The sequence below is a fragment of the Anomaloglossus baeobatrachus genome, chromosome 8 (assembly GCF_048569485.1).
Source record: "Anomaloglossus baeobatrachus isolate aAnoBae1 chromosome 8, aAnoBae1.hap1, whole genome shotgun sequence".
In the NCBI taxonomy this organism is placed as follows: Eukaryota; Metazoa; Chordata; class Amphibia; order Anura; family Aromobatidae; genus Anomaloglossus; species Anomaloglossus baeobatrachus.
Window position 1 is genome coordinate 193,048,211 of NC_134360.1, and position 25,016 is coordinate 193,073,226.

At 45.3% G+C, this 25,016-nt stretch overlaps 2 protein-coding genes across 2 annotated transcripts in view; one reads left to right on the top strand and one right to left on the bottom strand.

Moving 5' to 3' along the window:
• Nucleotides 1–23,300, bottom strand: part of GLMN (glomulin, FKBP associated protein) — an 82,601-nt gene extending 59,301 nt beyond the window's left edge. The window contains exons 1-4 of the mRNA XM_075322325.1: nucleotides 23,082–23,300; nucleotides 16,554–16,610; nucleotides 14,501–14,587; nucleotides 13,093–13,218 (exon numbers count right to left, since the gene is read on the bottom strand). Of these exons, the coding sequence (XP_075178440.1) occupies nucleotides 13,093–13,218; nucleotides 14,501–14,542 (168 nt within the window). The 5' untranslated portion in view covers nucleotides 14,543–14,587; nucleotides 16,554–16,610; nucleotides 23,082–23,300. The remainder of the gene's footprint in view (nucleotides 1–13,092; nucleotides 13,219–14,500; nucleotides 14,588–16,553; nucleotides 16,611–23,081) is intronic.
• Nucleotides 23,301–23,966: 666 nt separating this feature from the next.
• Nucleotides 23,967–25,016, top strand: part of RPAP2 (RNA polymerase II associated protein 2) — a 156,314-nt gene continuing 155,264 nt past the window's right edge. Inside the window, exon 1 of the mRNA XM_075322130.1 lies at nucleotides 23,967–23,997. Within this exon, the coding sequence (XP_075178245.1) occupies nucleotides 23,967–23,997 (31 nt within the window). The remainder of the gene's footprint in view (nucleotides 23,998–25,016) is intronic.

Sequence of the window (25,016 nt, forward strand, 5' to 3'; positions counted from 1 at the left end):
AGCATATAATGTCTGTGCCTTGGCACCCTTGCGTTTTGTGGACGACATGCTGTTGGCTCTCTGCAATGTGAGAGAGTCTATAGCCAAAAGGCGACCAGCGCTATGCAGTACAAAGTATTTGCAGGAACAAAATACTAAGATTACTACTGGCACAAGAGGGGGTGAGCCCTGAGGGCTGCTTACCGCCCGCTGAATAGCGGGTAAGAGGCGCAGAATTCCTTGTCTGGGTCTCCCCGGCTCCCCTCTGCAGCTCAGCGTGTCAGCAGGAATGGCTGCCGGCGTCTGTGGAGAGGGGCGGCCCGTGGGAGTTCCCAAACAAAAGTGCGGGAAACAGTGTCCCCTCTGTGCCTATTGTGAGGGCTGGAGTATGTAAAAACGACTCCAGCCCTCAGCGCTGATGCACTGACCAGCGTCCCGCCACTCTCCTGACTGGCAGGTCTGGGGGCGGGAACGAACGGAACCAGGCCGCAAAAGCCGGGGACTCGAGTTATCAGCGCGGCCGCCGTAAAAGCGCGGCCCGCGCTGAAGTCCCCGGCGCACCACAAGTGCTAGCCGCGCCGCAGTCCCAGCGGCCGGCGCGACCGTTCCCCAAAAGTGTGCCCGCTTCAGCGAAGCTGAAATGAGGCCATGGCACAAGCGCCGCAGCGCTGATGTCCCCGGCGCACTACAACACCCAGCATGCTGCGGTGTGAGCGCGAAATGCACGGGGACACAGAGTACCTTGAGGAAGCAGGGCCATGTCCCTGATGTACTCCGCTCCAATCCAGCATCTTCTCCAGGGGCTGTAGATGGAGCACGGTCTCAGTGCCTGGAGACCAGTAAATCCCACTTCACCCAGAGCCCTGTAAAAAGGGATGGGGAAGGAATCAGCATGTGGGCTCCAGCCTCCGTACCCGCAATGGGTACCTCAACCTTACAAACACCTCCGACATACAGTGGGGTGAGAAGGGAGCATGCTGGGGGCCCTGTATGGGCCCTCTTTTCTTCCATCCGACATAGTCAGCAGCTGCTGCTGCTGACTAAAAACAATGGAGCTATGCGTGCGTGTGTGACCTCCTTCGCACAAAGCTAAAACTGAGGAATCCGTACTCCTACGGGAGGGTGTATAGCCAGAAGGGGAGGGGCCTTACACTTTTAAGTGTAGTACTTTGTGCGGCCTCCGGAGGCAGTAGCTATACACCCAATTGTCTGGGTCTCCCAATTAGGAGCGAAAAAGAAACGCTATAGTAGCGTATGCTCCTATGAGGTTTTCCATGTAAATACTTGATGTCCCGTGTATAAGACCTTTTCAAGCAATAAAGAAGACATTGTTCATTTGAGCTAGACCATCTTGTCTCACTCAAAAGTTAGTGAGAGTTCCGTAATTCTTATTATTATTATGGTGCCAGTTAAGCTTTCCCTATCCAGCGAATGTTGCCCAACGTGATTTTGGTCCAGCAGTTAAAGTCATTAGACTGTGAAGTCCCCGTTACTTCACTTAAAAACGGACATAGTGTCAAATCTGACAACATAAAAACAAAGCCACAGACTGGGAACAGTAGTGAAGGACCAGGAGAGGGGATGGAAGTGATTTTCATTCCCTACTTCATCTTCTAGGTTATAAGTAAAGAGATTAACGAGTGCAGTGTCTAAATGGAGGAAGAGCGAATAGCCGAGGTCCTCAGTGGTCCCAATGGTTATGAGATTGTTGGTAAATCAGGGGTAAATCCTGCATATATCAGGGACAACATTGCTGCTGCGGGTCTGCGATGAATCAGCAGCAAGATCTTAGTGTGTATAATGTGGACTCTGCTGCTACGTTCCAAAGGGCGAAAGTCGTGATGAAGACATGCAACAGAAATTTCCACGTGGTGGATTTTAAAATCTGTCACATGTGAACGAGATTTCAAAAGTCTTATCCATGTATCTGGTATGATAATAAACACTATGGATTTTACTTCTGCAAATCCGCGGTAATTCTATCCCATGAGGATTTACCCTGTAACGGGGGTCTTCCGTCACCTATGTAATAATTGAGTATTGCAGCAAATGAGTCAATCAAGGTAGATCTCAAATTTACATCCAGTTTTGAAGAGCGCACTGGATGTATCTAGAGGTTGTCAATGTCAAAGAAGGTTTGTGTTCCTCACACTGAGCATGCTCCTGCCAGTGTGCGTGAAATCCGGATCTCTTCGAGCCCTCGCTGGCTCACTGAGCTGTATGTGAGCTGTGATATTTCTGGGATTATCCGGACGCCTTCGAGGAAGCAGCTGTGCTTTAGTCATGCAATCTGTTTTATGGTTAGATGCATATGATTTGCTGTAGGCAATTTACGTCATCTAGTGGCCGTAAACGTATATACAATTCTACAATCAAAAAGGGAGTCTATCAGAATAACATGACTGTTCAAACTAAGGACGAGCTCAGTGCACCCATTATATGGCCAAGAAGTTCATTGCATCTTCTCGCCTACTTATTTTCTCTTTCTTTCTTACCCTCCTTTTCCTTGATTGACAACTCTGCCTTTCCAGGGTGGGAGATAAAAATGGAAAACAAGTAGGTGGGAAGTGCAGTGAATTGTCTATGCCAAGGCTGCACTGAGCACCTGTGCTTAATTTGACCAGTCATTTTTCCACCAGAAAAGGATTACCAACTGCTAACAAATAATATATTAGAATTAATTATTATTATTAAATATTCACCTTACTAATACCCCAACATGCTGAACAAGGTCTTCAAAGAATAAGGACATTTCATATGAATCAATGTTGGACTGGAATCTTTCCCTTATTTGTTAAGAGGTTCTGCAGCATCCAAGGAGCAGTGTGCTACTACTGTTGATAAAGAGTATGGGTGCATGCCCATGATCCGTGTTGGCAGCATTTTGGATGCTTCACCCCTTCATGACAAGTGTCTAGTACAGTTTTGTCTGGTAAGACCTACTGCAAATATAAGACATAGCCAGACACCAACTTCTGGCAAGTTCCTCCCAGAGGACGCAAACCAGCCCTAGGAGTATTGCGGAGCCCCCCCATCCCATTTCACCGTAGGCATAGCCGAACCCCTAACACTCTTCACCATTGGCATTGCTGAGCCCAAGACTAGCTTCACCGTATGCATCACCGAGCCCAAGACTAGCTTCACTGCAGGCATCGCCGAGTCCCCGCCATGCTCTACTGTTGGTATAACCGAGCCACTAACATGCGGCACTGTAAGGCTATGTTAACACTTCCGTTGTTTTGCTTCTGTCGCAATTCGTCGCCTTGAGGAATTACAGTATCCTGCAAAATATTTTGCAGAAATCAGTTTTTTCCCTATAGACTTCTATTAGCGACAGATGGCCTTGTGTTGCATCTGCCGTGTGACGGATCAGTCATTTACTGACTGACCGTCAGGCGGGAGCAATACTGAATGTAACTTTTTTGGAGCGGCAAAAAAAAACCGCACTCCAAAGTTGTCCGTCGCCATCTGTCACAAGCTATAATGGATGTCTATGGTGCTGGATTCCGCCGAAATCAGTCACAACGGAATCCAGTGCTTGATTCAGTCATGCTCTACTGAGCATGCCCAGCATGTTTGACACACCCACTGGGCTGTCCCAACCACAAACGGACGCACAGCGAATGTAAGGCTAGGTTCACATTTCCATCAATTTGTATCAGCCACAATGCGCGGCTCTGGTAAACAACGGAATCAGTTTGGCGGATTCCGTTGTTCCCATATACTTGTATGAGTGGCGGATTGTGACTGATGACGCTGCGTTTCATCCTCCACCCGACTGCTCAGTCGTGGAACGGCTGACCGTCGGGCGGCAGGAACGCAACATGTAGTGTTTTTTGAGCAGCGGAATCCTTTTGATTTCGCTGCGCATGCTCTCAGTTGATCGCTCTCATTAGCCGGCCGCCGGGAGATCATCTGTTCGCTCTCAAAAGCCGGCTATTATGAATGATCAGCTGATCGTTCTCTCTCTCACGTTTTACAACGGAGTCCGAGCAGGGTGATCTTTGCAGCGCATACTACATTCTTCCTCCTCCAAACCACTTCTTTGCTTCACAGAATAGAATCCCCAAACTTCTGTATATGTTTTTGAGTATATTGGAGTAGATGTTTGTGTTTTTGGGTCAGTAAACATGTATAACTTGGCTTTCCGGAGTTTGGCATGTGCCTTACTGTACAAACAAATCTCAGTGCCAGTCATCACCAAATTTTACTTCAGGTATTTTCTGTCAACATGGTTTATCACCACCTTCTTACAGAGGAATCTGGTGATGGCTTCCGCTTTCTGCAAAATGGAGGTTGTGTATTCAGGGCGCCTATAAGTTGGAACTTGTGAATTCTGCTTCCAGCAGTTTCTATAGGAACATTCAATAACTTAGTTATGACAGTTCCCTTCAATTGTGTGAGGCAGTGATCACTTACAAGTTTTTGGACAACTCTGTTGACTACCCAAGAATAGGTTGGTGAACTGGAGGCCATTGTCCATGAGACATGGGCTAAGATTCCTCAGGAACATCATTAGAAGCTGCCGTCTGGCCATGCATCAGGTTAGCAGAAGGTCTTACCAGCCAACATGACCAAGTACTAAAGACTTGTCATAAAGGGAAGAATTTGTCTGAGATTGCAGTATCAGTAATATTGGCATCTTGTGTGAAATTTGGAGAAACCACAAGTTATAGTCAAGGTGTTGCGCCAATAACATTGTTCTTGTTCGTGTTACTGCAAAAATCAGAAATTTTGCTAAAACAATCTAATTCGCAATATGACGTTGAATAATTTTTATTGCACCTGTATGTCGAGGCTTACATTAGCTTGAGCTTAAATTGTTTTTATAGGAGCAAGAAATGTGTGTGATATTTCCCTCTCATCGTCTCCTTTGGATCCAGAATGATGACTAAACAGATAATCGGATTCTCAAGCCATGAAGATAAGTAGCAGATCTGCACATATGTCTGTGGCACGGGATTACAGCTAAGCGCCTCATGTCTCGAAGAGAACTGACCGTGAAGAGTAGACAAACTTGGACTCAATAGTTAAAACCGTTTCATGTATCATCTCCATATAATTTATCACAGCCCCCGTGCCCCGGCTCTGGTACATACACTGCAGTTTGGAGGATTTAGAGAAAGACCAGTCACATCAATTTAATGCCATCCTGAAAATTACACCGAGCTTCGTGGCACAGCCATACTTTATTATTAGCGGTCCGGTGCGTTCCCGTCATAGTTTGATAACTTAGATGCTGGATTCTAATGGGCAGATTATCAAAAAGCTTTAATATCAGAGCAGATATGAGATAATTTACTGTACACACTTATAGCCAATAAACACTGCATGGTCCACCAATGTTAATAAATCTCCCCCAATATAAGTGTTGGCGCAGCCAGAAAGGCCACGTGAAGAAGGGGATAGACGTTTCTATTATATATCATATACATACATATCACTGTTTAATACACAGGGTCTCCAATGAGGCTTCTTGAGTTTCATCTTCGTCAGAAAACTTCAAACATGAGTGATGGAAATGCTGGAGGTCTCAAAAATAACCTTCAATTTCGGTTTCAAATCTTCAAACGGTTTACTTTCTGGAATTCTTAAACAGAATCTGGCAGCAGATTTTGTAATCTGTACACTGTGCATAGGCAAAAAGCAGCCAAGCAGTGGTGGGGACTGCATGGCACGAGAATTAGTCCTCTGCTTATATTCTCTTGCTGATAAAGAGTGAATTTCTTGAACCTACAACAAGCAGCCCACTAAAGGATACCTACAAAAAGTTAGGGATATTTGGCTTTTGTGTGAAATTTCAGGATGATCCTAAAATTCTCTAACCTTTTCAGGAGAATTTAATGTGACCTTCTCTAAACTTTTGGATGCTCATGTCCAACTGTTCAATGTCTCAGTACTTTTTGCACAATTTTCTGTTCGCTAACAAAGAGCTTAATGGCAAAATTCATAACAGGTGTTTGACCAATGAATTGCCCAATAAAGTTCAGGTTTCAATTAGAATTGATTAATTGAAAAACTACCGCGCTAAAATGTTCAATTATTTCTTCTTTTAGACAGGTTTACCTGGATCCTGCCAACTGCCTGCAGCTTTCACACCCTTTTTTTTATATTTCACAGATATTATCAGTCCTGTGTCCCCTCCCTGGCATCACCTCCATACCCCCAGAGTGAAGTATAGCCCCTTTTCCATTCTTTGTGGGAGTGCTAGTGTCCATCTTTATAATTTTCAATTACAATTGATATATAAACAGTCCTTCTCATCATGCTATTCACATTTTGAGACCATGAGACCAAAACAACATCAATTGAGCAATAACCGCGCCTTTAAGAGGCATCAAGCAGGATGTTCTCAGATGGAAGTGGCCACTGAGCTTAGACTATCACAGAGTGTCAACAGCAGGTTGTAACAGAGACACAGAGAGACTGGAAGAGTCACAGAAAGGCAGAGACGTTGACGTCCTTTGGCCAGATCCCAAACCAATGACCGCTTCATTGTGAACAGTGCCCTTGAGAACCAGATTAGGAATGCCACACAACTCCAGAGACAATTAGGGGAGGTGAGAGCCACTCAAGTGTCACGTCCGACAATTTGAAACAGTTTACATCAGCAGGGTCTGCGTTCTAGATGAGCTGCAGGGTACCTGACTTCATCACCAGGCACTATCTTGGAGGATGAATGACGAGTGGGCCTCAGTGTTGTTCATTTATTTAAGTTGATTCACGCTGAGCAGAAATGATGGTTGCCAATGATGTTGAAGACGTCAAGTAAAGCACCTGTGTATCAGCCACTGTTGTCACCAGACGAGCCTTTGGTGGTGGCGGTATTACAGAGTGGGCCGGTGTGTCTAATCAATACAGAACTGCCCTACACTTTGTGACTAGTACAGTGACAGCCCCTACTACTGGAAAAACAAATTAATCCAGTCATTGTGCCTCTACATGAACATTACCGGCCTAACTACATCTTCATGGAGGACATTGCTCCAGCTCATTGAGATCGCATCATTAGGGAATGGCTGCTGGGGACTGGGGGACCTGAAATGGAGCGGCTGCACTTTCTGCAGACCTGAGTCACCGTGTAGAGGCTGTAACTTTGTACCCCAGAACTTCAATGACGTCAGGGTCGCCCTTCAAGAAGAATGAGTTGCCATGCCTCCACAGACAGTAAGGCTGTGTGCCCATGCTGCGGAAAATTTGCCGCGATTTTTTTGTGGAAATTCCACGGATTTCTCAAAAATCCGCAGTACAGCAAGTCCCCAGCCATTTCTATGGCATTTTGGAAGTGCTGTGCCCATGCTGCGTTTTTTTCCGCAGCATAAATAAAATGCGGATTTCCCTGCGGAAAAATCTGCAGCATGTCAATTATTCCTGCAGATTTTTCCGCAGGGTCCCATACTTACCTGCCTTGATTGAAGACACCGGAGTCACTTCCTCAGGTGCAGAGGAGTGCGGTGGAGCAAGGAGCAGGAGGTGGGTGGGGCCTGCACGAGCTCCGGTCATGTGACAGCCAGAGCTAGTTCAGGCCTGCCCACCTTCTCCTACAAAGTGCAGACAGACACAGCTGGAAAGTGAGGTGCTGCGTGATGGAGGCAAGTATAAAGTTCCCGATCACTCCAGCACTTGTTCTGCATTGAGGATTCAGTGCTGAAGCTATGGTACTCTATCCTCAATGCAGAATATCGCAGCATATCCGCAGGACATTCCGCAATAAAACCGCAGCATTAAACGAGAAAGTTGTGCTGCGGATTTCTGGGAGCTCCTGCGGAATGTCCTGAAGATACAGTGCTGGCCAAAAGTATTGGCACCCCTGCAATTTTGTCAGATAATACTCTGTTTCTTCTTGAAAATGATTGCAATCACAAATTCTTTGATATTATCATCTTCATTTAATTTGTCTTCAATGAAGAAAAAAAAAAAATAATAATTGTCATAAAGCCAAATTGGATATAATTCCACACCAAACATAAAAAAAGGGTGGACAAAAGTATCGGCACGGTTTGAAAAATCATGTGATGCTTCTCTAATTTGTGTAATTAACAGCACCTGTAACTTACCTGTGGCATATAACAGGGGTTGGCAATAACTAAATCACACTTGCAGCCAGTTGACATCGATTAAAGTTGACTCAACCTCTGTCCTGTGTCCTTGTGTGTACCACATTGAGCATGGAGAAAAGAAAGAAGACCAAAGACCTGTCTGAGGACTTGAGAATCCAAATTGTGAGAAAGCATGAGCAATCTCAAGGCTACAAGTCCATCTCCAAAGACCTGAAAGTTCCTGTGTCTACGGTGCGCAGTGTCATCAAGAAGTTTAAAGCCCATGGCACTGTGGCTAACCTCCCTAGATGTGGAAGGAAAAGAAAAATGGACGAGAGATTTCAACGCAAGATTGTGCGGATGGTGCATAAAGAACCTCGACTAACATCCAAACAAGTTCAAGCTGCCCTGCAGTCCGAGGGTACAACAGTGTCAACCCGTACTAGCCGTCGGCGTCTGAATGAAAAGGGACTGTATGGTAGGATACCCAGGAAGACCCCACTTCTTACCCCAAGACATAAAAAAGCCAGGCTGGAGTTTACCAAAACTTACCTGAGAAAGCCTAAAACGTTTTGGAAGAATGTTCTCTGCTCAGATGAGACAAAGGTAGAGCTTTTTGGGAAAAGCCATCAACATAGAGTTTACAGGAGAAAGAAAAAAAAAAAAAAAAAAGAAGAGGCATTCAAAGAAAAGAACACGGTCCCTACAGTCAAACATGGCGGAGGTTCCCTGATGTTTTGGGGTTGCTTTGCTGCCTCTGGCACTGGACTGCTTGACCGTGTGCATGGCATTATGAAGTCTGAAGACTACCAACAAATTTTGCAGCATAATGTAGGGCCCAGTGTGAGAAAGCTGGGTCTCCCTCAGAGGTCATGGGTCTTCCAGCAGGACAATGACCCAAAACACACTTCAAAAAGCACTAGAAAATGGTTTGAGAGAAAGCACTGGAGACTACTAAAGTGGCCAGCAATGAGTCCAGACCTGAATCCCATAGAACACCTGTGGAGAGATCTCAAAATGGCAGTTTGGAGAAGGCACCCTCCAAATCTCAGGGACCTGGAGCAGTTTGCCAAAGAAGAATGGTCTAAAATTCCAGCAGAGCATTGTAAGAAACTCATTGATTGTTACCGGAAGCAGTTGCTCGCAGTTATTTTGGCTAAAGGTTGTGCAACCAAGTATTAGGGCCACTTTACACACAGAGATAAATCTTTGGCAGATCTGTGGTTGCAGTGAAATTGTGGACAATCTGTGCCAGGTTTGTGGCTGTGTACAAATGGAACAATATGTCCATGATTTCACTGCAACCACAGATCTGCCAAAGATTTATCTGTGTGTGTAAAGTGGCCCTTAGGCTAAGGGTGCCAATACTTTTGTCTGGCCCATTTTTGGAGTTTTGTGTGAAATGATCAATGATTTGATTTTTGTTTCATTCTCTTGTGTTTTTTCATTGCAAGCAAAATAAATGAAGTTAATAATACCAAAGAATTTGTGATTGCAATCATTTCCAAGAAGAAACTGAGTATTATCTGCCAGAATTGCAGGGGTGCCAATACTTTTGGCCAGCACTGTATATCCACAGGACACTTTTCCCGTGGGCGCATAGCCCAACTCCTCTTGTGACCAGCAGGAGAGGTTGTCTCAGCTGTAATTGATGCTCAAGGTCATATGACAAGTTTTTGAGACTTTTTGGGGGTTATACTCACCACCGCTGTTGGCTTTTATTTCAATAAAATTGTTTGCAATGAGGAAATCTCCATTGCATGCTTCTACTGAAACGCCCTACTGTCATGAATAAATATCGCTGTACCATGAACTTTTCACAGTTTACATAAAATTCACCTGAAAGAGAAATAGCCTAACGTTTTGTGAGTAGTGCAACTGGAAACTGGGTTTTGTCCCTACATCATGCTGCTCTCAGATTACATAGCAAAAAAAACTGCTGACATGATTGCTTTTAAAGTACCAACTTAAAAATGATGCTGTTATTTTCCCCCAGCATTGTCCCAAAGGTCTCCCAGGAAACTCTTTAGTATAATAAAAGTTACTTTATGGCCCAGAGTATGGCAGTATCGTTTTCTACGGTGTCCTAAGAAATGTGTGATCCTCAAATCCATCCCTATCTCTGCATTTACCTCTGTCGGTCTTCTCTGGTTGCTTACTAGGCATAAAGTTTACTTTAAAACATGAACATGTGAAATGAAGCTCGATGGGGTTGAGATCTGGTGAGGACTCTGCCCTTGCAGAATGTTCTACCACTTTGCCTTCTCTTGGGTTGCGTTCACATTATGTTTTGGGTCATTGTCCATCTGTATTGGGAAGCATTAGCCAATCAACCTTGCTGCAATTGGTTGAATCTGAGCAGAAAGTCTGGCCCTGTACACTTCAGAATTTATCCAGCTACTTCTGTCTTCAGTCACATCATCAATGAACACTAGTGACCCAGGGCCATTGGAAGCCATGCATGTGTGGCCATAACACTGCCTCCACCATGTGTTAGAGGATGTGTTGTACTTTGGATCATGAGTCGTTCTCAGCCTTCTCCATACTTTCGTCTTCTCATCAATCTGGTACAGGTTGATTTTAGTTTCATTTGTCCAAACCATGCTTTTCCAGAACTCTGCTGCCTTCTGATGTGCGGCGAATGGAATACTTAACAGCTACCTCTAAGATGTCTTTTTTTTGGCAAAGTCTAATCTGGCCTTTGTATTTTTAAGGCCGATTATTGATTTGCACCTTGTGGTGAACCCTCTGTATTTGCTCTCATGAAGTCGTCTGTTTATGGTAGACCTAGATACTGTAACACCTATCCCCTGGAGAGTGTTCTTCGCTTGGGTGCATACTGTGAAGGGGCTTTTCTTCAACATGGCAAGGATTCTGCGATCATCCACCACTAATTTTCCATTGACATGCAAGCCTTTTTGAGTTTCCAAGCTTTTTTTTGCAGAATGTACAAAATTGTTGATTTGGCCACTTGTAACATTTCTGCTCTCTCTGATTTCGTCCCTCTTTTTTCAAACTTAGCCTAATGATTGTCTCTTTCTCTTCCACAGAAAGCTCCTTTGACCATATTGTGGCTTCACAGCAACATGTTCCAAAGGCAAATACCACACCAGGAATCAGCTCCAGACCTTTTACTTGCATAGCTGATGGATTAACGAGGCAAAAACCCATGCAATGCATTAAAAAGCTTTTAACTTAATATTTTGGTCCCTTAAAAAAAAGGCAGCCAAATTATATAGAGCTTTAATTCCTACACCCTTACTCCAATAAAGATGTGAATGTCCTCAAATCAAAGCCAAGAGTCTGCACTGTAAGCCCATATTTATTCTTTAACTGTATTTTGAATATGCTTTTCTAAACTGACAAAGCTTGTGTCACGGTCCAAATATTTCTGGACCTAAGTGTATATCACTAATCTATATCCTAATCTCCTGCTACCTCCCTACATGTCATCTCTGGTCCTCACAAGTGCCAGCTCCTCACACAACCACTAGTAAGATTTATCCTATGTGCTCCTGAATTCCCTCTCCCAACCATCAAATCAAACCCTTACAGCAAAACCTGCAAACGTCCATAACCCTGCTGCCTCCCATATATTTTGTCTTCACCTAACAGATTGTAAAGGCGGCGTTACACTGTACGATATATCGTGTGATCGCATGAGCGATCGCACCTCCCTCTGTCGTTTGTGTGTCATGGGCAATTCATTGCCTGTGTCGCACAAAGTCGTTGACACCATCACACGTACTTACGTCCCTAACGACGTCGCTGTGGGCGGCAAACATCCTCTTCCTGAAGGGGGAGGGACGTTCGGCGTCACAGAGCGGCCGCCCAATAGAAGCGGAGGGGCGGAGATGAGCGGGACGTAACATCCAGCCCACCTCCTTCCTTCCGCATTGCCGCGGGACGCAGGTAAGCTGCTGTTCGTCGTTCCCGAGGTGTCACACGTAGCGATATGTGCTGCCGCAGGAACGACGAACAGCCGGCGCGCAGAAGGAGGAACGACATTAGGGAAATGAACGACGTGTCAACGAGCAACGATAAGGTGAGTGTTTTTGCTCGTTAACAGTCGTTCGGAGGTGTCACACGGTATGACATCTCTAACAATGCCGGATGTGCGTCACGAATTCCGTGACCCCCGACGACATATCGCCCGATATATCATAGTGTGTGACGGGGCCTTAAGGCCTTAGTAGAGGCCCTTCTTCCCATGTACCTGTCAATCACTTTTTTATGTATTATTTAGACTTCTATACTTAAACCTTTGTAATATGTAAAATGCCATTATAAAGCTACCCTAACGTAAATAGGTAGAGGATGAAAAAGTGTGATCTCAGACAGTCCGACAGGCAATAAATGGAGCGCTGTCACTTTAGAGTCGTGCTCTTGGGAACGACGGGGGTAGATACCCAATTATGACCTAGTGGAGTAATCCCATTAACAAGGATTTAAAAACGATGATGATAATAAATACAAATCACACAAACTACTGATGTATAGATCTGAAAATAAGGAGCGCTGATAGTGTAACACCAAAGTGATCAGTGGGGTATACCTGGAAAATATACACTCACCTGGATCAGTTGTGACAGTCACAACCACTAGTGCGCATGAGATAATGGCGTCTGCTGCAGCCCCACGTGGATGAGCATACAAGATAAGGCAGAAAAGGGGTTAATGCTGCGCATCAGCCAAATGAAGACGTATAATGTTGATGAAGATGAGTATTCTTTTATTTCATAGGTCTACGCGTTTCAAGGTGACAACCTCTTCCTCAGGACCAATGCATCAACAACAAGTACTTGTTGTTGATGCATTGGTCCTGAGGAAGAGGTTGTCACCTTGAAACGTGTAGACCTATGAAATAAAAGAATACTCATCTTCATCAACATTATACGTCTTCATTTGGCTGATGCGCAGCATTAACCCCTTTTCTGCCTTATCTTGTATGCACAAACTACTGATGGAAAGTTACAGGAATTCCTATTTACCTTTTGTAATGACAAAGAAAAAAAAAACCCAAAACCTTTCCACCTTTCAGGACACTTTGGGATTTTATTGATTCAGTCCTTACCTGATTTTTCTCATTCTTGATTATTCCTTGTAAAACTTCCAGTTGTTCCTCCTCCAAACACTGCTGACAGGTCACCAGGAATACATTAATGTCTTCTTCCTTAAATTTGCCTTCTGGAATTTTTTGCTGAAAGAATACAAACAAATCTGTCAAGCTCCAGACGACAATTATATTGTTCATCAATGAGTAAATGATCATGAATTAATTGGAACAGATCATAGAGGTTGACTTAAAGGGAATCTGTCAGCTGCCTTTACTACCTCATCTGAGGGCAGCATAATGTAGGTATAGAGATTCTCAATCCAACGATGCATCACTTAGATTACTGACTGCAGCCGTTCTGACACAATCGAAGGTTTTAGATTTAGCCATGTAGATCTGAGAGAGCTGTCTCCGCTCACACCAGGCTCTCTATAGAGATTGTACATTGACACTGATGTGTCAGAGGAATGGGCGTGCTAAAATCTTATGTGCGTGACATTGTAGTAAGAGCAATGATAAGTCCTGCTGGTTAAACAAATATAGCAAACAGATCAAACCTTGACAAGACAGACATCCCTGAATTCTATGCTTTAACCCTTGCAGCATGCAGTCTTCAACTTACATATCAAAAAACCTGCTGACAGATTCCCTTTAAGTGAAAGCTAAAGGTAAATGCACTTGTACGATGGCATGTTCTACATAATGCAAAAGAATAGTATTGCAATATACAGATAAAATGACGTTCTCCAGGAAGTCCTGCCACAGTCTGGGAATCACAGGACAGAAATCACTGCCATGGTGGGGGGCTAAGTAGGCACCCACTGCCATGACAATCCATTGGCTGAATGTGACTGTTAGAGGGGCAATGCATCCTCTGGTCGATCATGCTATTTAAATGCCTCTGCCATTGATCAGTAGCACTTAAATGTTTAAACCCTGGCAATTGGGGATAACTCCATTCGCTCCCGTTACATCATGATGCTGGCTGTGTGTCCCAGCTGGCATCTCAGGTATGGTACAGGCTCAGCTCCTGAGCCCGCTTCATACATTGGCCTCCAACTTATGAAGTATCACTACATGTGTCGGGAAGGGATTTATACACCATCGGGATCATTTATAGCACATCGGTGGAGTAAGCTACAACTATCTGATGGATTTGGCTTTCTGCAATCTAGATATTTGCAGCAGATACTGCAAATGGCTTTTCTCCCCCATCTGTTACATTTTACAACTTGTGGTACAACACCTATTTCACATATAGGGAAACAGTGTACGGAGTACAATGGTGGTCACCAGATTACAATGAAAATGCCTCATTCACCAAATCTGGGGGGGAGGGGGGGTTAAGGGGGGTTACACCACACACACACACACACTTTACCAAGCTTTTAAATATGTGCACAACATGAATCAGCAGTACACTTACAAGTTTCTGACTTAGTACTTTGAGTTCTGCCGCTGCCGTCATTGTATTTGGTGGTGGAAGGTGAATGGTGCCCAGACAACCTATTCACTGATCAGAAAGGAAAGGGTTAATATCTGCTGACCCATAATCTGTGCACCACTTTTAACAGAGGCATAAAGCCTTACATTTAGGTTCCCACACTTATGGCAAATGTTGCAGTAAACATCGACAACTGCACCCATAATAAAGGGTTACTCCAGTCTTCATAGATGGATATTGTCATGCTGTGTTTGTAAATACAAACACTTTTGCAATTTACAGCTATTCTTGAGATACTAACAGTTGTTTATAGCTCGTTACCCTGGAGACCGACCTCCGCTGCTGTTTTGCTGGTAGGTACTGTGCTGAAGATGGTCATGAATAGGTGGTAATAGCACCATCCAGATATCCCGGACAGTTTCAAAACCAGGCTTACAAGCTCAATGGAAGAGCTTGATTTCACTGTACATTGCTTGTAAATCCAACAATACTCCAACACCACACACATATTCAACAGTAGTTTTATGAAAACCACAACAACAAAAAGTAAGTGACCCGGCCCGGCCCTAGTACAGACCTCGTGTTACATGGATGGCCGTTCACTTAAACATTTCTTCTTATTGTCATGGGTAAAATTTAAAGTGCTTGTACAAAACAACTTTGCAATTTACTTGTTAATAATACTCTGTTCTCAAGAACATAGGTGTTTTTAATTTTACTATTTACGGAATTGGCCACCACTGCAGTCCATCAGCAGTGGCTGAACATGTGCAGTTTTTACAAGCACTTTTCTAAAGAGCTTGTGAGCACTGCTCGGCAGCCAGGCCCCAGGTCTCGGCAGCCAGGCCCCAGGTCTCGGCAGCCAGGCCCCAGGTCTCGGCAGCCAGGCCCCAGGTCTCGGCAGCCAGGCCCCAGGTCTCGGCAGCCAGGCCCCAGGTCTCGGCAGCCAGGCCCCAGGTCTCGGCAGCCAGGCCCCAGGTCTCGGCAGCCAGGCCCCAGGTCTCGGCAGCCAGGCCCCAGGTCTCGGCAGCCAGGCCCCAGGTCTCGGCAGCCAGGCCCCAGGTCTCGGCAGCCAGGCCCCAGGTCTCGGCAGCCAGGCCCCAGGTCTCGGCAGCCAGGCCCCAGGTCTCGGCAGCCAGGCCCCAGGTCTCGGCAGCCAGGCCCCAGGTCTCGGCAGCCAGGCCCCAGGTCTCGGCAGCCAGGCCCCAGGTCTCGGCAGCCAGGCCCCAGGTCTCGGCAGCCAGGCCCCAGGTCTCGGCAGCCAGGCCCCAGGTCTCGGCAGCCAGGCCCCAGGTCTCGGCAGCCAGGCCCCAGGTCTCGGCAGCCAGGCCCCAGGTCTCGGCAGCCAGGCCCCAGGTCTCGGCAGCCAGGCCCCAGGTCTCGGCAGCCAGGCCCCAGGTCTCGGCAGCCAGGCCCCAGGTCTCGGCAGCCAGGCCCCAGGTCTCGGCAGCCAGGCCCCAGGTCTCGGCAGCCAGGCCCCAGGTCTCGGCAGCCAGGCCCCAGGTCTCGGCAGCCAGGCCCCAGGTCTCGGCAGCCAGGCCCCAGGTCTCGGCAGCCAGGCCCCAGGTCTCGGCAGCCAGGCCCCAGGTCTCGGCAGCCAGGCCCCAGGTCTCGGCAGCCAGGCCCCAGGTCTCGGCAGCCAGGCCCCAGGTCTCGGCAGCCGTCTCATAGCAAAATGAGGAGCACACAACTGTCAAGCAGGAGAGCACAGCCCCCAGGAAGCCGTAGGGCCAGAATGCGGCCTGATACTGCTGACGAAAACGAGAGCCATGTAAAGGAGACCACTGAAGAGAAAATATACAGCTTCTGCAAATTCTGGATGCTAGAAGCCAGACATATGGTCATTAGCCAATCGCTGGGTCAATTTTATCCCTAGAATTAATTGTGATGAAAGGAAAACCCCTTAAAAGTAAGAGAAGGATTTTCTTCTTCGCAATCACTCTGAAAGTAATCCAAACGATCACGAAGTGGAATTATTTATCATGTGATGTCCTGAACTTATACAGAAGTCCTGTAATAAATAGTGACGTCTCACCCAATCAAGTCTCCTACTGAGCGGTCCTCATAGATCTGGCCCAAAGTACATTTATACCTAGGGAGAAAAAAAAAATAAAAATATGTGACTACAATGTACTACATAAACTTGACCAAATGTTTTTCTATCCATAGCATGCATAGAGCTCCTGTACCAGTTAACAGTTAAGGCCCAGTCACACTAAACTTACCAGCGATCCCAACAACGATACAACCTGATAGGGATCGCTGGTAAGTTGCTAGGAGGTTGCTGGTGAGATGTCACACTAAGCGACGCTCCAGCGATCCCACCAGCAACCTGACCTGGCAGGGATTGGGATCGCTGGAGCGTCGCTACACGGGTTGCTGGTGAGCTGTCACACAGGCAGATATCGTCAGCAACCAGTGACCAGCCCCCAGCCAGCAGCGCCAAGTGGAAGCGATGCTGCGCTTGGTAACTAAGGTAAATATCGGGTAACCAACCCAATATTTACCTTGGTTACCAGCGCACACCGCTTAGCGTTGGCTCCCTGCACACCTAGCCACAGTACACATCGGGTTAATTACCCGATGTGTACTCCAGCTACTTGTGCAGAGAGCAGGGAGCCGGCACTGACAGCTGAGAGAGGCGGACGCTGGTAACGAAGGTAAATATCGGGTAACCAAGGTAAGGGCTTCTTGGTTACCCGATGTTTACTGTGGTTACCAGCGTCCGCAGAAGCCGGCTCCTGCTGCCTGCACATTTAGTTGTTGCTCTGTCGCTGTCACACACAGCGATCTGTGCTTCACAGCGGGACAGCAACAACTAAAAAATGGCCAAGGACATTCAGCAACAACCAACGACCTCACAGCAGGGGCCGGGCTGTTGCTGGATGTCACACACAGCAACATCGCTAGCAACGTCACAAAAGTTGTTCCTTAGCAGTGATGTTGCTAGCGATGTTGCTTAGTGTGACGGGGCCTTTAGTCCTGAAATATTTAGACAGTGACAAGTTTTTGCATGTCAGCACATTACCAAACTATTTTCAAGATGCAGTTATCCTAATTGTTATACTAATTGGATGAAGGGTTTATGAATTACAGCTCTTTATTATGTAGCTACCTCTTTTTCAAGAGACCAAAAGTAATTCTACAATTATCTCAAAAGCACTTCAATGAGACCTATGGCATATTTCCCCAATCCATCAGTGAAGCAGGTAAAAAGGTCTGGAGCTGATTCCAGGGGTGGCATTTACATGCAGTTAAAGGAGCTCTCAATGGAACAGAAACAGGTCATCATTAGGATGTAAAAAAGAATCCAGAATGTTAGGAGTGGAGAAATCAACAGTATGGACATTTTTGCAAAAATACTCTCCCCGCCCCCCCAAAGAAAAAAACCCAAAACGCCCCAAAAAAACCCCAACAAAGCGCAATGGTGAGCTTGGAAACGCAAAAAGGCCTGGATGTCCATGGAAGACAACAGTGGTGGAGGATCACAGAATCCTTTTTATGGTGAAGAAAAAGTTGGAAGTAGGTGTTTCAGTATGTACATCATACCATACAGAGAACACTTCATGAGAGCAGATACAGAGGGGTCACCACAACATGCAAACCAATCAGCCTTAAAAATAGAAAGGCCAGATTAGACTTTGCATCCCCCCCACCCATAAAAAAAAAAACCCACAAAACAAGATCACACATCTACTGAAGCCACCCAGTTCTGGAAAGGTATTCTGTGACAGATGAAACAAAGATCAACCAATACCAGAATGATGAGAAGAAGTAAGTATGGAGAAGATTTGGAACGACTCATGATCCAAAGCACATCATATCCTCCATAACACATGGTGGAGGCAGTGTTATGGCCACACATGCATGGCTTCCTATGGCCCTGGGTCACTAGTGTTTATTGATGATGTGACTGAAGACAAAAGCAGCCGGATGTATTCTGAAGTGTACAGGGTAATACATTCTGCTCAGATTTCACCAAATGCAGCAAGGTTGATTGGACGGCGCTTTACATTACAGATGGACAATGACCCAAAACATAGTGCGAATGCAAAAAAAGTGGAATATTCTGCAATGGCCGAGTCAGTCACCAGATCTCAACCCATAGAGCTGCATTTCACATGTTTAAGGCAAAACTTAAGGCAGAAAGAGCCACAAACAAGCAACATGTGAAGTCAGTCCAGCAAAGCATCACAAAGGAGGAAACGCAGCGTCTGGTGACACCCTATAGAATGTAAGCCTGCGAGGGCAGGGTCCTCTTCCCTCTGTACTAGTCTGTTTATTGTAACTTTTATATCTATTCTGTATGTAACCCCCTTTTCATGTACAGCACCATGGAATTAATGGTGCTCTATATAATGATAATAATAATAAATAAAAAATGGCTTCCAGACTTCAGGTAGTCATACCCGCAAAGGATTCTGTAAAATGTATTAAAAATGAACATTTTATTTATGGTAATGTTACATTGTTAAATTACTTTGGAACCTCTGATAGGAGGAGGTTTTATAGAAAAATGGCTGCACTGCCTAAAAATTTTGGATATATTTTTGTATAACCCCTTTATTTATACCTGAAAGTCTACACTTCAATTGTAGCTCAGTTGTTTCACTTTAAAATAAAAAATACATAGTGGCCTGCAGAGCTGAAATCACAAAGATTCAGTCATGGTTCAAATATTTTTTGGCACAACTGACTTGCAACGCTCGTCAGCCTTATAGAGAATAAATAGAGCAGAGGTCACACATGGAGACTATTGCTCTGTTCTATGGGGTATAAGGGCTAAGGTCTGTGGATCACTGCAGGTCCCAGCAGTCAGACCTCCACCGATACATAAGGTATCTCAATTTCTGGGTATAGATGATAACTTCTTTTCACTGGGCAATCCCTTTAATGTGAGTGGCACCTGGTGACCATCTAATGCCCATGGGGATGTTTTAACTCCGATAGCAGAGGTCATGAAAAAGAAGGATTGGCTCAATGTCTTAGGCTGCTTTCACACATCAGTTTTTTTGCATCATTCACAATCCGGCTCAAAAACCTATGCAACGGATGCGGCAAAAAAACCCGGATCCGTTGCATACGTTTTTCCATGCGACCCGTCCGTTTGACGGATGCGGCTTGATACTGAGCATGCACAGTTCAAAAAACTGCATCCTTGGCTAAATGCGGATTTTGCCGCAGGACGCCGCATCCGGCATCCAAAGGCTTGCATTGTAAATCGCGCCGCATCGGCGCGATGCGTTTTTTTCACCGCACAAAAAAACGTGTCAGGCGACATTCGATCCGCCCACCCCATGGGCTAAATATGCCGTATCCGGCAAAAAACGGACACAAAGCAAGGCCATGCAGCACAATACGGCGCTAATGCAAGTCTATGCGGAAAAAACGCAACCGGCAGCAAAAAACCCCCAAAATTGTTGTGTTTTTTTCTGCAAAGCACCGTATTGTGCCGCACTGCAAAAACCGGATGTGTGAAAGCAGCCTAAGGCTATGTTCGCACGTTGCGTTTTTTACCGCGTTTCTGCAGCGTTTTTGGCAGCAGCGTTTTTGTGCCAAAACGCATGTGTTTTTGATTTCCAGCAAAGTCTATGGGAAAAGCAGAAATCCTGTCTGCACTTTGCTTTTTTTTCTGCAGCGTTTAATTTGCATATTTGTGGTCAAAAACCATGCTGAAAAAGAAGCAGCATGTCAGTTGTTTTTGCCATTTCTGCAGCGTTTCCTTAACATTGGAGTCAATGAGAAATGGCAAAAAGCAACCAAAATCACAATTCCTGCGTTTTTCATGCTTTTTACCTGCTTTTCAACTGCGTTTTTGGCTCCAAAAACACATGCTTTTCTGGGCAAAAATTAATGGGTTCTAATGTTCCTTTACACACACACAATAACCGAAAATTTAAATGTAAAAATTAATAAACTTTAGCTATTTTTCTGTTAAAATGTGCATAACCACTATTATTACATTAAAAATGATAATTTCCCATATAATTTTATTAAAAGTTAATTTTATACTTTTTTTCTCTTTTTTCATTATTTTTGACTAATTCAACTTTATTTCTCAGTGTCTTGATCTCAAAAACGCATCTGCAGAAACGCAGGTGAAAACGCAGGTAAAAAGCGCTAAAAACGCACTAAAAACGCGGTAAAAACGCATGCGTTTTTAGCGCTAAAAAATTGTCAAAAGCCATTTGGTCAAAAACCAAGGGAAGGAAAACGTGCAGAATAAACTGCAGGTACACCGACGCAACGTGCGGACATAGCCTTAGTGGTCAAGGAACATAAGCTTCCATTAGAATATCCTACTTTCTTGGATGAGTCTAGTGTACGTCTCTAAGGGGAAGATCGGGAGGAATAGCAGCCATCTCACCAGGACACTATCTGCAAGGAGTTTGTATGTTCTCCCCGTGTTTGCGTGGGTTTCCTCCAGGTTCTCTGGTTTCCTCCCACACTCCAAAGACATACAGATAGGGAAGGTATATTGTGAGCCCCAATGGGGACAGTGTGGCTCATGTATGTCAAGCGCTGTGGAATTAATGGCGCTATATAAGTGAATAAATATTATCTGATGTGGCCAGTCAGCTCAAAACAGATCCTTTACTAGATCTCACAGTTCAAACTGCATGTACATTATAAATAGATTTCAGACCTGAAGAGGCTGATGTACTTACTGTGAAAAAGTTTAAACTTTTACAAAGCACCAAACAAATGTTTAAATAAGTACATCAGGCTCATTAAGGCTGCCTTCACACTTGCGTTGAATGGCATCCGTTGCATTGCATTGTGTGACGGATGTGTTGCATATAGTGGCACAACGGATGCAACGGATTGTGCAAAATAATGCAATCAGTTATAGTTATTTTTCTTGACTGTCCACATCTGGGCATGTGCAGTTTTCTAACGACGGTTGTGTTAACGGAATCCATCAAATGAAGGATTCTAACGGAATCCACCACCATAGGCCTCCATTATAAAAACAACGGACGCCAACGGATTCCTGCAGGTTGCGTTTTTTTTACACTCCGCCAAGCACAGAATAACGCTACATGCAGCGTTCCATCCACCCGGCAGTCACTGACGGTCAGCGACAAAACAACTGATGCGCCGCGGGGCGGATGCAACGCAAGACCATCAGTTGCTATCTGTAGCTAATAGAAGTCTATGAGGAATAAACGTTTTCCTGCAACGGTTACCGTAATTCCTCAAGGCTGCGGATAGCAACGGAAGCCGTCCAACGTAAGTGTGAAAGTAGCCTAACTGCGAACCATTTAATGTTTGCAGTGTATATAGTGAAATATCCACTGTAAATCGCCACCTTTGTCAGGAAGTAGAGTGCAGTCAGAGGGGTCTCCACACGAGCCCCTCATCCACCCATCCGAATAGGTAGCAGCTTTGCCACCACACATATGGGACATGATTGGATTATTATTATTATTATTATAGCGCCATTTATTCCATGGCGCTTTACAAGTGAGAGGGTATACGTACAACAATCATTAACAGTACATAACAGACTGGTATAGGAGGAGAGAGGACCCTGCCCACGAGGGCTCACAGTCTACAGGGAATGGGTGAGGATACAACAGGTGAGGACAGAGCTGGTTGCGCAGTGGTGTACTGGACTGCGGGCTATTATAGGTTATAGGCTTGTCGGAAGAGGTGGGTCTTGAGGTTCCTCTTGAAGCTTTCCACGGTAGTGGAGAGTCTGATATGCTGAGGTAGAGCGTTCCAGAGTATGGGGGAGGCACGGGAGAAATCTTGTACGCGATTATGGGAAGAGGAGATGAGAGAGGAGTAGAGAAGGAGATCTTGTGAGGATCTGAGATTGCGTGCGGGTAGGTACCGGGAGACTAGGTCACAGATGTAGGGAGGAGACAGGTTGTGGATGGCTTTGTATGTCATGGTTAGTGTTTTGAACTGGAGTCGTTGGGTGATGGGAAGCCAATGAAGGGATTGGCAGAGTGGCGAGGCTGGGGAGTAGCGAGGGGAGAGGTGGATTAAGCGGGCCGCAGAGTTTAGGATAGATTGGGGGGGTGCAAGAGTGTTGGAAGGGAGGCCAGAGAGCAGGAGGTTGCAGTAGCCAAGGCGGGGGATGATGAGGGCATGCACTAATGTTTTTGGATGAAGTCTATAGTCATTTTTGAGCGGACCAATACTCTAAGCAGCGGTCACATTGCGGTTGAGGCTTCTGTTATGAATAGATGACATCGCTCTGTAGGGCCTTTCGGATAATTGTCACTGCCGCTGCCTGACAGCCCCCAATGACGTCTAATGGGGTCCGACACAATCTGTTGTGGATTCCATCATTATGACTGGAGAAAGCCCATGAGCGGCGCCGGACTGCAATATCCCCCATACAAATAGACCAATACCATTAATGTCCTCATGGCAGGGGCCCGGATTGTGCATTGGGGCCCACAGTCTTCATGCTATACCACAGATAATCTCATATATAAACTTTCATTATCACATCTGCACATAAATAGCTTTTCCAATAAAAACCTCAATAAGAAAACACAATAAAATATAAAAACACTGCTAAAATAGAGGAATAGTGAAAACTTACAGCTGCACCTGGGCTGGAGACTCTGCCTGGGGTCCTGAAGGAGCAGAGTGGATAATTAATGACCGGAAGCCGCGCTAACACTCCCCTATATATAATATACAGGGGTAATCCCGCGCCTCATGGCTGTATAATGTGGTAATATGCAGCTTATCAGATAGGAGAGGAGATATCTCACTTTGCGTTCCAAAGCTCACATGATTAACCTGTCTAACCATTACGAGGCTTGAAACAAGGAAGTAATCGTAACCGAGGCATGGAACGCATGCAATAGCTCTTTTAACTGAGGTTTGAAACGCAAATGAATCGAAGCATGACTTTTAACACGAGCATGAAAGTGAGGCTGGCATGGAACGCATATATCTGTAACTGAGGTTTGAAACGCAAATAAATTTTAGCTTGACTTTCAGCAACAGCATGTTAAATGAGATTAACATGGAACGCATAGATCTGAAACTGAGGTTTGAAACGCAAATGATCGCAGTTTGACTTTTAGCACCATCATGCTAGTGAGGCTTGAAACGCAGATCGGATCCATGCCTGGAGGGTAGATCCTAGACTGTATGGGCTCCTTCGAGGAATTATGTCATTTCTGTCACGTGAGAGGGGCGTGTTCGAAATGCAGCCTGACGTTTAAAGGAATAAACATTTTTTTTAAGTTCTCGTGGTCATGGAGTTGCGTGATTATAGTGGACGGGAGGAAACATAGCCACGCCCACCAACCAAACAGGTGACGCCCACTAACCTGGAAGGAGCCCATACAGTCTAGCCTCAACAGTGCCTGAAGGTGAGAGGCTTGGACCGCAGGTAATGACGTCATTGGAATTTGAAACGCGGAAGTTTAGCGAGGCTTGGAACGCATAATCCGGAACACATGTTGTTATCATCATGGCGGAGAGGAGGAATAGACCAAAATCACGTAAGTCTCCTACAAAGTGCAGGGGAGGTAGAATTCTGGAGTCAGTGGTATAATATAATGTGAATGGGCTCCTGGATTTGTTTTGCAGTCATAGATTTGAAAATATGTTTCTTCCACTAAGAAAACAATGAGCCCAACAATGTAATCATGGTTTATTTCCGCACTACAAATCTACTGTGTGTGAATAAGCTCCAAAGCTTCAGCTGGAGAAGGCTGGTCCCTGCGCTGAGCCCACGGGCGGCCATTCTAAGGGTGGTCCGGGGGGGGGGGGGTTAGACCTTTCCAGGGCGCTTTTTAGGAGAGCACCTGCATTTTCTAATGACATTTTGCAAAGTCCACAGCGCTGCTACAGATCTATAGGGAAATGCAAACACTGCGGCTTTTTTGTGGCTTTTGCTTTGATTAGTTTTGTGTTTTATTCTTCACAAAGTATCATAGTAAATAAGGGGGCACCTTTCCCCTATTGGGATCACCACCAGCAACAATAGACCATATCAAGAAAGAAAAAGAATTGCTGTATATAGGGATCAACCAATAAGATTTTGTTCAAATCATCAAAAATGTATTTTATTGGCACAAATTTTATACATACAAAAATATCCACACAGAACAGTGAAAAATAGCAAATAAAAACAGTCAACGAACACCCCAATACATAGTTCCATGTTAGGAACCCAGCACCATGATCCTGAATGAAATTCCACTAGATGTACAAATCAATAATATTCACAGGCATAAATGCAGGACCTGTGTGCAAATTTTCACTGCAAACCCTATGCAACAACCCATACTTGCGTTGATCAGAGAGGCCTGACACCACCTTAAAGGGGTGTGTCACAAACCACCAGGGGGGTCACTCAGAAATCCCCCGCGCTGGCTACCAGTACGTCACAATCGGGGGGTAACAAGTGGGGGTCACCCCTCCTTTATACCTCCCGACCGACAGACAGAGCACGTGACGCGCTCTCTAGCGCCCCTCTTATAGTCAGGCCAATTATGGAATTGCCCGACAATAAGCA